We start from the raw sequence: 16,024 nt of genomic DNA, 5'->3' as shown, positions 1-16,024 counted from the left end.
CCCAGAAGGCCCTACACAGAATGACTCTAAAAATGTTTCAAATTTCCCTTTATTGTCTTGTACCTATTCCTATGCTCCTAGCCAACCTCAGTTGTTAGCTATTCTCTACATATATTACACACTTTTCCACCTCCTTCTCTTTTCTCATACTATACCTTCTTTGTAGAGTATATTACATTAAGATCCTCTTTCAAAACCCAACTCAAATATATACCTCCATGAAATCTTTGCTATCACACCTTTCAAAAGACCTCTCTCTCCCTCCCCAATCGTCTGTAGTATTCTGTGTCTTTTATAGTAATTACTACCTTTTGTATTATACTGTAGGTGTCTATATGCTTGTATGAGCCTCCTTTGTAGTCATGGACCTGTGTTCTATGCTTATTGGCTCTCATATGGTAGGGATTCATCAAAATAAGCAATCTTGAGCTATTATGAACATTAATTATAGATTGATTGAAAGTTTTAAAAGTACTTTGTATACCTTATCCTCTTTCATCTTCACAACTCTTTGAAATAGGGACTACAGGAAAAAGTATAACAAGTTTGGGGCAGCTGGGACTTGAAGGTGGGTCGTTCCCTATCCAGATGTTGTTTTTTGTAACAGCAAGGACCCCAGCCTACACAGGAGGGCCTGCTGTACTGGTTCTAGATCTGCTTTTCTAAAAGGAAAGCAACTTTTGAGGGGTCAGCAATCTACTTTAATCAGGCACCTATATCATTCATTTAGTTCAGGGGGAAATGTCAGCACCCTGAACTTCAGAGAAAATACAAAGAAAAATAAAGACCAACAGACAGGGCTTCCAGCTGTCTGACCATAAGCAATGCATACATCACAGATTAACAGACAGATCCAACTATCTGACCATTACATACATATGTAATTACCAGAGAGAGAAGCACCAACATCTGGGTTTTCAAAGCTGGGAGGGGAGGCTCCTTAACCTGCCCATAGTCTCATCTGGCCAAACATAAACACTTCCCATGAGTAAGCCCCAAAACAAAACTTCGCTTCAGAATATACACACACACACATACACACACACACACACACACACACACACACACACACACACACACACTTTTCAGAGCCAGAGGGCATCACAACCCTCCAGAACTAGTACCTCATTAGAAATTAACAAAGGGTGTGGACCTTCCTACAAAACAAATCTCCCCTAATCAAGCTTCCCTTAATGGGCAGGCCCATTAATGGATGGGGGAGATCTTCAACTCTCATTAACGTAATTAACATTACACTTCCTCTCCACTCTTCAGCCCCTGAAACTTGTACACCTTCATTGGTCCATATCTCTGCAAGGAATGGAGATAACCAGCAGAGGTCAAGAAATCAGAGTCGTTGGCAGTGGAGACTGGGAAAAAGATGGGCCAGTGCCTCTGACTACCGCTGTAACAGGATTATTTCTCCTGGGTTTCTTCCCTTTTCCCCCACTGTGGCAGCTGGGTGGTGCAGTGGATAGAGTATTGGGCCTGGAGTTAGGAAGACCTGAATTCAAACCCAGCCTCAGGGTCTTACCAGCTGGGTGACCTGGGCAGGCCACTTAACCTTTCTTTCCTTCAGTTTCTTTATCTGGAAAATGGAGATAATAATAGCACTTCCCTCCCATGATTCTTGTGAGGATTAAATGAGTTAATAATCATTGGCACAGTGCTGGGAACATATTTAGGTACTATATAAATGTTACTTATCATCACCCTTATTCATTATTCTCCTCCAGTTTAACCCAAACTCTTCTTGTTCTCTGTCCCCCTCTGTTCTCTGGGACCCTTCTCTGCTGTTCCCAAACTCTTCTTCTTCCTAGATCATTTTTCCTTACATTCCTTCCATTCTCTTGTTTTAATTAAAATCTAGCTTTCTCCTAAAGATGCTGCTTCTTGGCGCTCTCCAAATCTGGCTGCTCCTGCTCTTACAACTCCTGACGCACACAGGGCCAAGGAAGAGCAATTGGAGCAGTCCTTATTCTCTGCTACCACTTTTGGACTCTCTCCTACACTGTCACTAAGCAGTCCCCTCCTATTTTACTCCACCATGTTCAGCTCCTTAATCATTGTCATTTATGGGCTTCCCAGGCTCTCAATCTCCAATCTGTAGTCTGCCCCCTTTTGAGTACCCTGGATTCTTATTTTTTCAACCTCCCCTGTTCCTATGTGTCAGCTACTCTCTGAATTGTCACCTCAAACAGCTCCCCTGCTCCTCTTTTGATTAAATTTTCCCCAGTTGTCAGAATTCCCTAGCTGTGGCTCTGGGTCTGTTTATCCCTATTTTATAGATATAGATACTGAGACTCAGAAAATGTAAGTGATTCCTGGGAGCCAAGATGGGAGAGTGAAATGTAAGTGCTCTCCCCCTCCCCTTGTTGACCTTGAAAAACCCAGAGAATATTTCCCTAGGAAAAATCCTGGAATAGTGGGATCAGCCAAAGGGGTAAACAGTCTCTTAACCTCTGAGGCTAGGAAAATCACAAAAGGGTGTCCCTCTTGCTGTGGCTGAAGGAGACCAGTGCAGAACTGGAGCTGGCCCAGACAGCCCTACCTCAGCAAACTGGGAGGAGATCCAGGGGGGATGGAGCCCATAAGTGCCAACACCAGGATCCCAGGCATGCCTCAGCACAGCCAGGGGAATTGGGAAGACATCAGTGCAGACGGGGTTCACCAAATGCTGAGCCTGGCTGTGCTCTAGCTCAGGAGAGGAGACCTCCTGTGGCCAAACCACCTCTCCCCCCATACCTCACACAGTGAGCTCCGGGTTAACTCCGGGGAAACTCAGACTTTACTTGGCCTCTGCTTTGGCACATCAGCCAGCTTAGCACCAGATAAGCTTCAGTATTTTAGCTTCTAGCTGAAAGAACCAGAGGCCACAATACACAAAGCCTCAAGTTCCAACCACAAGAACTATGGGACAGAGCCCCCTGTGCACCAGAAGCAGAGATCCACTTTAAAAGCCAGGAAAAAGGCAGTCATCATGAGCAAGAAGCAAACTAGAAAACAAAAGACCATAGAATCTTACTATGGGGACAAGGACCAAGACACAAATACCAAAGAGTCAGTATTGAGACTGTACTCTCATCTGAAACCTCAGAAGGGATTACGAACTGGTCTCAAGCCCAAAGAGCATTCCTAGGAGACCTCAAGAAGGATTTTAAAAGCCAAATTAGAGAAGTGGAAGAAAAACTAGCCGATGATTTTTTAAAATATGAAAAAAGAATTCACTGAAGAGAACTGCTTCTTAAAAAGGAAAATTGAGCAAATGGAAAAGGAAGTGCAAAACCTAACTGGAGAAAATAACTCCTTAAAAGGAACAATTAGGCAAATGAAAAAGGAGATGCAAAAGTTAACTGAAGAAAACAATCTTTTAAAAGTTAGAATTGGGCAAGTAGAAACTAATGATTCTATGAGATAACACAAATCAGTCAAACAGAATCTAAAGAGTAAAAAATTAGAAGAAAATGTAAAATATCTCATTGGAAAAACAGCTGACCTAGAAAATAGATCCAGGAGGGAAAAATCTAAGAATTATTGGTCTACCAGAAAGCCATGATAAGAAAATGTAAGTGATTTGCCCATGATCATGTAGCTACTAAGTGGTAAGCACTCCTCAATGCCAAGCTTGGCATCCTTATCCACTGTACCATGCTGCCTCTCAAGCCACTGGCAAACTGTAGAAATCTCATTTAATAGTGCCCAGGTGGATTGAATTCTGTGAAGCAGCTTGTTTCATGTGAAATGTTATGCTTTGAAGAGAAATGAGAGTACACCCCCAGCACACACCTTTGTGGAGGTGGGAGGTGTTAACACAATGTATTGTGTTGTCACCTTCTTCAATGTACTGATCAGTTCTGCTGGGCTTTTTATCCTCTTTTTTTTGTCTTTTAAAAAATACTGTTTGTTATGTGGGATTTCTTTGGGAGGTGGGGATACTGGGGATAACTATGATGATGTAAAAAACTGAAGACATCAATAAAATCTTATTTTTTTAAAAAAAGCTATTCTTTTGATGTTGATGGTAACTTTAATTCCCAAGTTTTGAAAAACGGAACTGTAGAATACTTTCCAACTGCTTAAAAAAACCTGTTAACTCAGCTAGCCATTTTCTCAAAAGTAATCTGATTAGAATAATATTAATATTATTAATTATATAATATATAATTTATATATATTATAATATATAATATAATAATATAATTAATAATATTAATAATATTTTAAGTAGTGTGAAAGTATTTACAAATCTGACTTGGTATAGAAATATTCCTTATGAAACGCAAACAAGCGATTGTGAATATTGAACACTTTCAGATAGCTTGCATTAAAATAAATTATAAATATGAATTATAAATTAAAATATCTGTGTGTTCTGTCTGTTATTTTTTAAAACCAACATAAGTTTTGGGGTAGAGGGTTGAGGAAAGAATTTTCCAGTCTGCAAGATTCCAAGCACAGAAATAAATAAATAAATAGAATTTGTTAGCTTGTTTAATAAAGGCAAAAAAAAATGGCAAGGGCATTCAATTTCATTTTTCTTTGATATCTCCCTAGTGCATCGTTTGATTCTACTGTCAGACTGTGGGATGTTGAACGGGGAGTTTGCATTCATACACTGACCAAGCATCAAGAACCTGTCTACAGTGTAGCATTTAGCCCTGATGGAAAGTACTTGGCTAGTGGTTCTTTTGACAAATGTGTCCACATCTGGAATACTCAGGTAATTATATGACTTTTATCATGGATGTCTATCAAAAAATGAAATCTAAACCTTAGTTGATAAATCCACAAAACACACAACCAAACACTTTTTCTTGGGATGGAGATAAATTAACTTTTCTTCATATGTCCAAGATGGCAGATGGTTTATGGATAGTTAAGGGCTTTGGGAACTGTTTTAATCAAACAAAAATAATTTAAAATGTGAAACAATGAAAAGGAGAATAAAAGAAGCTGTATCCAGTGATTTTTATGCAAACTGTATTTCCTGAATGAAAATGTTGCATAATGAACTGTGCTAAATGTTTCACTTTTTGGTAGTTCTTCAAAAGCATGCCACAATTCTTTGGCAAGGTTTACAGATTTTAAAATTCTGTGAAGGAAAATAAATAAACGAGATGTAGTGCAAGATTTTTTTTCTTGCAACCAATTCGTAATTCTACCTAAGATCATGGATAATCTTGAATAGAAAATAATCCCAAAACCTAGCTTTTCTGCTCTGGAATACCTTCGTAATTCTTTTTTGGCTTCGTCTATGATTAAAAACTAATAGCCATTGTGGGGAAAGCATATCATCCTTCCAAACCCAGCCCAAATGCCATCTTCTTAAGATAGCCTTTCTTGATTTGCACAAAAATGAACACACTCTCCTAGTGAACTCTCATTTCCCTCTCTTTCTTATATTTGTAGATACTTTGTCCATTTAGATATAATATTCTATGCTGTATCCTATTTATTCTCCCCATTGGATTCTTAAGTGCTTGAATGGTCTACCCGTGTCCTTCAGAGTGTTTGGTAAAGGAATGGAAGAACACTAAACAATAAGATATTTAGAAGCATGATAATCAGCAGGGAAATGACAACCTGAGGTTTTATATTTCTTGTAAGAAATTCATAAATGAATAATTCTCCTTTGTGTAGTTGAAAGATAATTGCTTATCAGTCTATGTGGCAAATAAGCTACAGGATAGGGATTTGTATCTTAAAGTATATTGTACAAAAAAAAAAAATTGAAACACTTCATTTTTTAAAACAATCAGTGGAAAAACCAACCCTTCCATTTATAAACTACCATTTTGAATTGCTGTTGATTAAAATTCCATTTTTTAAAAAAATTTCAAATTCTCTTTCTGTAAGAAATAATTTGCAAATTTTTGATAGCAAAAAAAAAATGTTAAAGCTATTTCAATCCATATTCAATCTCACCCCATAATAAATGCATTTATTTCAGGTATAAAGAGGGAAAATAGTTAATAACTCACCATATTGAAAATGGGAAATGAAATCTTACTCCATCTTATTAGTAAAGCAACCTCCTTTCATGAAGGTTACAGCGCTTTGTTTTCTATATAGTGGAAAAACCGAAATTTAACTCAAGGTTTTCTGACATTTTTCCTATGCTGGAATCTCATACTTCAGCCACCTATTAATTAACCCCAAAATGTTTATCCAATGAGAATTTCCTTGGCTCAGACAAAGAGTATTTCCTGCTCTTTTCAGGTTTATATCTATAAATTTAATAGAATGTCATACATATGATTTCATTGTGGCTGTGATGTTGGTTAATTGGTATGACCTTGGCTGTATTCAGAAAAGAATTCCGGTTTTAGCTTTTTATAAAACCTCCATCATGATTATTTGATAGTAAACATCAAAAGGATATTTTAAGTGTTAAATTGCCTTTTTAAATGGAAATGGATTTCCTTTTGCAGAGTGGAACTCTAGTTCATAGCTACAGAGGCACTGGAGGAATCTTCGAGGTGTGCTGGAACGCTAGGGGAGATAAAGTAGGAGCAAGTGCGTCAGACGGCTCTGTAAGCATCTTCTTTATTTTGGGGGGGATTTCCCAGGAGCAGGAGTTAGCAACAGAATTACAAAGTGATTGGAGGATAATGCAGTGAAGGTTCTTCCAGCAGCATCCTCTTCTGATGCCCCATCAAGGCTTAAGTTCTCAATGCTTGTACTGGAAAAAAGTAAAATTTGACAGATCCTGTGGATGGACTATATGTCTTTCCTTAAATGTCTCCCCCTGAGTTTTCAGAGACTCATCACTTAGAAGGATCATTGATCTCAAACCCAGACAGGACCTTAAGAGACCATCAAGTCCAACTGCCTCATTTTACAAATAAGGAGACTGAGAACCAGAGAAGTTAAACAACAAGGGTATTAGGGTTAGGGTTCAATCCCAGGTATCACTCTGTCAAGCTGGCTACCTGGTGATGACCATAGCAACTCAGAAGGACTCTTTACTCAGGGGCAGGAGAGTTGGGATCTGTTTTCATGGAAGACATAAAAGTGAGAGAATCATGGATCTTTGGAAATGTTGAAATAAAAGGGTGAGCAGAGTCAGATCATAAATAACATGACACAAATAGAAAATGTTGAGAACCTTCTACCGAGTTTACATGGTGTAGAACTTTGTGTTAATGGTGTCATTTTTCTCTTTCCTTGATATATGGAAGTAACATAATTATTCACTGCCTATTTAAAGGTTAGCTCTTTGAAGTCTGGTCTCAGGAGTAATTATTGTTGTTTTAGAAATTCATATTTCTCCAGCCCTCTCAGTTTTACTAAAGAATTCTTCCTCTCCCTCCCTCTCCAGCCCTCCAACAAATCCTGTGATATATGTAGAACAAGTATGATTAATCCATTTAATAGCTGAGGAAACTGAGGATGGTGAAAGACACGTAGGATTTAGAATGAACAGAGATCCTAGAGCTTATCTACTCCAACTGGAATCCAGAGGAATAAAATCTATCAACAAGTATCTACTAAGTGCCTACAGTACGCCAGGCACTGTGTGCATTTGTGAAGGGTCAAAGACCAAGATGAAACAGCCCCTAGTCTTAGAAGACTCTCCTAACAAGGGAGATAGGTTGTACTTGTAGCATAACAATGATACTTAGCACCAACTGCTTTGCAGATACTTGTACTTGATCCTGCAACCACCCTGAGAGTAGATGATATTATTATTCCATTTTACAGATGAGGAAATGGAAGTTCAGTGTTTTGCCCAGGAGTCTTCATGTTAAACACTGTGTGATCTGGGAGTCATTTGCACAGAGATTAAACATTTGGAAGCTGATGAGATTACCCAGAAAGAAAGAGAGAAAGAATAAAAGAGGAGAAAAGAGTCTGGAACTTGGCCTAAGGCCGCACAAATAGTAACTAGGAGAGCTGATTCAGAATTAGATCCTACAATTCAAATCCCACGCCGGCCCACCTGGACTCTTTCACTTTTCTACCCTTACTGTTACGAGAAGAGAATTGTCTAGTTCAAATCTCTCATTTTTTCAGATAAAAAAATGGAGACCCAGTTAAGTGATTTTTCTTCATCACATACTGCTCATGAATGTCAGACCTGGAAGCCAAGTCATTTAACACACACTTATTAAGCACCTTCTGTGTACTGTACACCATTTAACAAACATTTATTAAGTACCTACCATGTGCTAGGCACTACAAGGCCAAAAATGAAGCTATCCCTGCCCCCAAGGGAGCCTCCTTTCTTTTTAAAAATATTTATTTATTTTTAGTTTATAACATTTAGTTCCACAAGCTTTTGAGTTTTGAATTTTCTCCCTCCTCTCCTGTTTCCCCAAGATGGTACGCAATCTGATAGAGGCTCTACATATACATTCATATTAAACACAGTTTCACATTAATCATGTTGCAAAGAAGAATTATAACCGATGGAATGAACCATGAGCAAGGAGAAACAACAAAACAGAAAAAGAGAGAGCGCAAATAGTCTGCTTCCCTCTGCATTCAGACTCCATAGTTCTTTCCCTGGATGTGGACAGCATTTTCCGTCATGAGCCTTTTGGAGTTGTGTTAGATCTTTGCCTTGCTGAGAAGAGTCAAGTCTGTCACAGTTAGCCATCGCACAATGTGGCTGTCACTGTGTCCAGTGTTTGCCTGGTTCTGATCCCCTCAGTCAGCATCAGTTCATAGAAGTCTTTCCACCTGGGAAGCCTCCTTTCCATAAAGAGACCTTATCACCCGACTTCAAGTCTACCACTTTCCACTATACCTTTCTTTGAGATCATCATATCCACTCTGTGCCAACTCTTTTTAAAAAGGTTATGAGTGATTGAGTAATTGTTTTTCCCCTTGTATAACTCCTTAGGTTCCAAATAATTCAAATTTCATAATTTTGTAGGTCTAAAGCTGAAGCCATATAGCCTAAACTCCCTCATTGTACAGATAAAAGCCCAGGGGAGGGTAAGTGACTTCTCGAAAGTCACGCTTTACAGGGGTAGGATCAGAAGTGGGATATGAGCTCATGTCCTCTGACCCCCGAGCCCCATTGTGTGTGTGTGTGTGTGTGTGTGTGTTTGTACATACATGCACACACACTTCATCTAGTTGCCTTCCTCGTTAGAATAAAAGCTTCATGAGGGCAGGGACTATGCTCTTTTTTCCCCTTCTTTGTATCTTCAGCACTTAGCACAGTGCCTGCCACATAGTGATAATACCTATGGAAAGCCTACCCATGTGACTCTAGGCAAGTCATTTAACTTCTCTTTGCCTCATTTTCCTCAACTATAAAATGGGGATAATAATACCTACTTGACAGGGTTCTTGTGAGAATCAAATGAGATGATATTTGCAAAAAGCACTTAGCACAGTGGCTGGCACATAGTATGCCCACTCTAAATGCTTCTTCCCTTTCCTCATCTTTCACCTCCATCTCCCAAATCCAGGCATGTTTATTTACTGACTGTCTTTCATGGCTTTAATTCTCTCCCTCCTCATCTCTGTTTCTTGGCTTCCTTGAAGTCCCAGACAAAACAGTCTCCCTTAATGCCCATGCCTTCCTTCTGTTGATCATCTCCAGTTTATCCTGTATAAATCTCATTTATTTTCACGTTGTCTCCCCCATTAGACTATGAACTCCTTAAGACCTGAAAGTGTCTTTTTTTCCTTTCTCTATTAAACACAGTTCCTGGTACATAGTAAATAGTAGATACATAATAAATGCTTATGCACTGACTCTTCAAACCATGATGAATGGTTATACAAATATACCTTAAGAGTAGTATATAGCTGAGTGGTGCAGTGGATAGAGTAATAGCCTGGCGTCGGAAGGACCTGAGTTCAAATGTGGCCTCAGATACTAGCTGTGAGACCTAAGGCAAGTTACCTAACCCCAATTGCCTCCCCCGCTAAAAATAAAGTAGGGTAGCTTATGCATATAAGGCTTCCACTTCTAGCACACCCAGCTAGGAAAAACCACAGGGAATAAACTTACTGGAAATAAACACTATGTGAGGTCTCTCAAAAAAACAACCCGAGATTCCTTTCTGTCTCTTCTTTATGTATGTCAGAGAGGGTGCTCTTTTTTAATACCCCTTTTGCCATGTTCCCTTATCACCCTTACTCAGTGTCTTTGCCGATGAGTCCCCAATCTGTGTGTTCAGCTGTCCCTTCTCTGATGTCCACTTGCACAGACCATCGCTTGTATACTGAACATTACCCTCCTGGGTTTTTCATTGGCATCTTAAACTCATTTCCAGAACAACCCTCTCCACCTAAGTATGCAATACTCTTCTCCAAATTTCCCTATTTCTGTTAAAGACCACTCTACCCAAAACCCAGATTCATAAATCCTTGACATTTACCATTAACTTGTCTCTCTATATCCAGTCTTCTTGATTCTATTTCCATAATCTCGCACATCCTCAGGCTGCTCTTTATTCATGTGAGTACAAATCCTAGCTAGAGAGAACTCTGGGCCTGGAATCAGGAAGACCTAAGTTCAAATCCAGCCTCAGACACTTAGTAGCTGGGTGACCTTTGGCATGTCACTTAACCCTGTTTGCCTCAGTTTTCTCATCTGTAAAATGAGCTGAAGAAGCAAATGACAAATTACTCCTGTATCTTTGCTAAGAAAATGCAGAAAATGTCGTGAAAAATTGGACAAGATTGAAAATAACTGAACAACAACAAGAAAGCCTCGCTGGTCAGTGGACCATTCTCTACAGACCTGCCGGAATGATCTTGCTAAGGCACAGATCTCACCTTACCACTCTCCTTTTCACAGAGTTTTAGAAGTTCCCCCATTACTTTCAGAATAAAGTAAAAAATTCTTAGGCTGGCATTAAGGCCCTCTGCAGCCTGGCCTCAGCCAACCTAGGCTGATTACAATCACTTTCCCTCACATGCTCTCTCTTTGAACTAAGTTATGTTATTAACTGCTCTTCTGTGCATTTTCACAAACTGCCCTCACCCCCGTGGCTGGAATATTTGATATTCCTTCCTCATTTGTACCTCTCAAAACTCTTATCCTCATTCTGGGTTCAGCTCAGGCATCACCCTCTGTGTTAATCCTTCCCACACTTGTCAGTATTTCATCCTTCCTCAGATTATCTTGTATTATTGATACGTCTGTGTTCTTCATTCTTCCTCACCCCTTAGTAGAACGTAAGCTTCTTGAGAGCAAGAATGATTTCATCCCACAACCGGGCACATGCTAGGTGCTTAATTAATGCTTTTTGAAGTGGTTTGACCTGTATTCTGAGTGATTCTTGGGCTGAGCCACCATTTCAGGCAACAGTCATCGGCAAGATATTAGATTGAATTTGTAGATCACAGAATTGTGTATTCGTAGTTTCTCGTCATAATGACATCTTTCTCTTTTCCTTCCAGGTTTGTGTTCTAGATCTGCGGAAGTAAAGGCAAAAGCCTATAGAAAAATTTTTAAATGGACCAGCAGTGAATGTGTGGGGTAGCAGCACTCTTCAAAAACAATTCTAACAGCTCAAAACTGTACAAACTTGACTTAAGTTAGAGTGTACAATGAGAACAACTCTCCCTGGCCACAAGGAATCTAGTATTTTTCTGTAATCTTCATCAAGGAGTAAAACACACACACAAACACACACATACACACACAAACACACACATACACACAAACACAGTCATATCACAGGGGAAAGGATGGTTTCCACCTGGAATATTCAGCCTTGGAAGCATGAAGCCACCAGCTAGACACTGCAACTGTTGGGTTTGCATCCGAGAACTCATTCTGATGGCTGGGAAAAAAAAGCAAAACCATGAAAGCTGTGCCAAAAAAAAAACAAAAAAAAACAAAACAAAAAAAAAGCAAAATGCTGTGATAAACCAAAAGGGAAAAAAATTCCTCCTCCTTGTGGTGTTTTTTTTTCCTTCCAATTTGGACACTACAGTTGCTTTCCCAAAGGACGTTCAGAGACCAGTTTCTACTGATGAAATGCGCGACTTTGTAATCTCAACACTTTCTATTTTCTAGAATTCTTTTTGTTCAATGGTTTTTCTATCAGCTGGAACATTACAGCCTGAGCACCTACAGGCTTAGATTGGAACTGGGATTTCCCCTCCTCCCCTCTTCTGTTTTGTTCCGCTTCTTTTTTTCTTTTTTTTGGTTTTGTTTTCTTTTTATCTGTTCAGTAAGCCCACAGTAGATGCAGCCTAATGGACATGACAGAATTTTTGAAAGACAGCTTTCCTCCTCCTCCTCCTCTCTTATCATGCCCACTTTCATCTCTTCATTCACTCCTTTTTTCTTTCTTTTAGTCCTCCACGCTTTAGACCTTAGCATCTAAGGGGCACTTTTAATAAATTGTGTATTAAGTGCTTTATGTGAGAATAGAGGGCTAGGGGAACTTTTTACAGGAGAAAGATGACTTATAAGAGAAAGAATCCGGAATATTTTTGGAAAAAATATTTTTTATGTTAAACGATTTTAAAAACCTAAAATTGCCACCAGAAATAGGTAGATTTGTGTGATTCATGTAAAAGACACAGACAGAGTTTTAAGATGCAGTATCCCTTTTCCTCTTTGCCTCATGAAATGCTATAGGAAAAATGTGGTTGAACAGATATCAACCTTCTCTCCCCCACTTACTGTGTGAGTTATTTTATTAACACATTAGCTTGTTTGCAGCGTGCATAAAAAAAAAAATTCGAACTCTTGGTTCTAACTAAGTACAGTATTTCATTTTTCAAGCTTTAGATTCACCTTAGTAGCTAACAACAGACTACAGGCACTGGGCCTCCACAGAAATTTCCAAACTCATAAGGTGTGGAAGGTGCCATTGAAACCTGCCCCCAAGGCATGATTTCAACTGTTATTCATTCCTTTTTTTTCTTTCCTTTTTTTTTCTTTTGCAGTAACAGACACAGCTCTTTGGTATCATCACCATTCTAGAGATTACCATTGGCTAGTCATCACAGAGTAGATTTTAAAAGGCTCCAAGATCAGACTTTAGAGAATAACCAAAATAAATGTGAGGAAGATTTTTCCTTCCCAAGGATGAAATATGTAGGTAGGATATTATTAATAATTTCTGCCACTCTTTATAATTACTTTCCCTAATGAGAAAATGGGGAGAATGTTTGTTTGAATAATAAATCTTTTTACGATTGTTTTTAAGATAGTAATTTCTTTGTGTTCCTAGCGGAGCTCCATATTATTGTGATCAGGTGATCTTTTGCACTATTTTTTCAGAACCCTACACTGGCCTATTTTTAAGATTAGCAATAGGGGAAAATACTTGTGAGAGGAGAGAAGAGGCTCTCTTTTTTAAATCATGCATTTTACTGCAGGCCTAGGGAGGGATCAGTGGGTTGGTCTGGTAATTGGGGCCCTTGTGGGCTGCTGATAACAGACAGATTCCAGCTGGGTGCATGTTCCAGGAATAATCAGGGGTATTCTTGAGAAAATGAATTGTCCTCTGTGGAGAAGGAAGCCAGTCTCCAGGAAACGAGAAGCGCTTCCAACAGTATTTTGGAACAGAGTTGAAGCAGTTACCAAACTGTTGCATGGTTTTTTGTTTTGTTTTGTTTTGTTTTTATTAATTGTTCCAGGATGATTAACAAGATGCCACTTGGGTATTTGAATTATCCAAGATCTGTCCTCTAGAGGACCAATGAAGTGCTCTGCTTATGATCAGAGTATTTTTTTTTCAGCTACTTGTTCCCCAGGCACTTAAAACAAAGCCAAGCTAGAGGTTTCACCATTCCCTTCTTAGAAGACAGTGGGCCCAACTCATTGATTTTAACATAACATAACATGACACCTACCTTGCTGTCTAGGTATTTTTGTGGAACAATGTAGTTAGTGCCATCTTCAGTCCTCTCTCTACTTGCCCCACACTCACCCTTCCCCCAAAGTAAATCACTGTACAGATTTAACAGCCTCAAAATATCCAAGTGAATGTTGTCAGAAGGTAGTGGCCCCATTTTTAATGCTTACCACCAGTGACCACCCCCCTAAAAAATGGAGGCCAGGAATCTGGTAAGAAGAACCATTAGACAATCTAAACATAAATGTGGGCAGCCAGGGTCTTGCTAAAGTATTTTCATTTTACCTCTTGGTAAATTTGAACCCCGTTTGCATGATCAGATTCAATTAGAGCTCGGTGCTAAGGAGGCTATGTTAGCTTCACAGAAGGAAAAATTGCTCCAGGCCACAGATGAAACCCTTCGTCCTAGCCATCTGTCTTTCAGAAGCATGCCACTGGTTCACAAAGAACCAGATAACAGGGTGTGGATGGTCCCACACAAATCTATCAACCCCATCAGAAAAAAAATTCATTTTGTTCATGCATTCAGCAGATATTTTATCAAGTAACTACTTATTCAAGATGTCTGCCCTACTGCCAATGAGACGGTGGAGTCATCTTTATGCTGTTAAAAGGACAGTTTGTTTTATTTTTATCCATTAACTTTGTTTACAATTCTTAAAAATCGTGAGAAACAGAAGTACTTAATGACTTAGTGACCAAATGCCCTAATTCTGTGAGCATACTAAATAAATCTATCCTTCACTGACTGTCTTCAACTGGGTTTGAAAAGATGAAGAGCCATGTTGGAGGGCCTGTGTGTGCCTGAGCTCACTGTGAGAAAGAGTACTGCATCTTTCACCTAGGAAGCATTGGGTTGGTCCCATGGGGGAACAGAAAGGGCCTGACGTGACAGGGTTGAATGCGCACTAACCCCATGCTACATTGTAGAACTTTACTTTTGATTTGTCTTTAAAAAAAATAGATCATTTCAGAGCCAAGTGATGTGCACTTTGTCCAACGTAAGGGTCTGCTTTTTATTTCTTGTTATTTTTTCCTTTAAAAAAAAATCTTTGTTTTTGCCTTTTAAAAAAAAATTGTGTTTCTTGTCAAATGCAGAAATGTTTTCAGCCACTCACTGAAGTTTTTGAATTCTGGCTTGTGCAGTTTTTATTGTCTGTGTCAGACTTGCAGCCAGACTCGGTTCTCCGTCAGCATTTCCCAGGTTCAGTTAAGTCAACATCGACCCGTTTTGTTCCCCCTTCACCCCCTACTCACCCACACACTTAAAAATCACCTCGTGTGTCGTAACTCATTTGTTTCAAGGAGAGAATCAACAGATCATATTCAGTGTCTTGAATAAATTGCTATATTTTGATATTAGAAAACTTTGTGGGTGTTGTTTCTTATTCTTCCTGGGTCACTCATTGCAAGTTCGTTCTTCTCCAAATTGCTGGTCTGTTGAAGGCAAATCAAGCCTTGTTTCGAAATGACCATGGCAAAAAAAATTACAAATTGTTTACTGAAGTCTTGTTCAACTAAGACTTGTATATCAGAACTACATTGTTCAAAACAACATGGCTACGTATCGTTAGCTAGAAATGGCATCATTTATGTCAAGTATAACTTTTTTTATTCTTAGAAGAAAGCTCCTTTTCACTTTTATTTCAAGATGGCAGTTTTATCTCAGGCAAACGTTCTCTTACTAGTCAGACACCCTAGGTCTTTGTAAGTTTGAACTCTAAAAGAATTAAGGGTGAAGATCAAAAGGGTAAGATAAATAAGAAAGTTCAGTTTTTTTAAATCTGTAAAGTCTCCAAAACACTATACTTAGCTCCTTCTAGATTCAGTAAATGTGAAATAAAGATCCTGTGAGAATCATTGTAATGAGATGACAGAATGGGAGGCATAGGAGAGTATAGGATGGAACTTATATGATAACAACCACAGTAGTTGCTAATGTTTATATAGCACTTCCAAGTTGGCACTTTCCACTTGTCATCTCGTTTGATCCTTACAACAACCCCAGGAGGTAGGTGCTATTAACTTCATTTTACAGATGGGGAAACTGGGGCTGAAAGGTTAAGGAATCCCATGGCTTTGAATTCAGATCTTGATTCCCAAGTCCAGCACTCTATTCACTACCATAAAACACAGACACACACCTTATACTGTAAGCAAGATAGGGTTCAAAGCATGATCACTCACAAAAGTAACAATTTTGAGCCACCAGATCCCTAGGGACTAGGTTGGTCATT

The 16,024-nt window shown here is 39.0% G+C and overlaps 1 protein-coding gene across 4 annotated transcripts in view; it reads left to right on the top strand.

Moving 5' to 3' along the window:
• TBL1X (transducin beta like 1 X-linked) overlaps window positions 1–13,135 on the top strand; it is a 381,972-nt gene extending 368,837 nt beyond the window's left edge. For all 4 annotated transcript variants that reach the window (XM_072614421.1, XM_072614422.1, XM_072614423.1 and 1 more), the window contains 3 exons: window positions 4,555–4,720; window positions 6,432–6,533; window positions 11,371–13,135. In XM_072614421.1, the coding sequence (XP_072470522.1) occupies window positions 4,555–4,720; window positions 6,432–6,533; window positions 11,371–11,397 (295 nt within the window). In that variant the 3' untranslated portion in view covers window positions 11,398–13,135. The remainder of the gene's footprint in view (window positions 1–4,554; window positions 4,721–6,431; window positions 6,534–11,370) is intronic.
• The last annotated feature ends 2,889 nt before the right edge of the window (window positions 13,136–16,024 follow it).

This window comes from Notamacropus eugenii, chromosome 5 (assembly GCF_028372415.1).
Source record: "Notamacropus eugenii isolate mMacEug1 chromosome 5, mMacEug1.pri_v2, whole genome shotgun sequence".
NCBI lineage: Eukaryota > Metazoa > Chordata > Mammalia > Diprotodontia > Macropodidae > Notamacropus > Notamacropus eugenii.
Note: the sequence above shows the minus strand (reverse complement) of the source record. Positions and strands in the feature narration are given on the sequence as shown.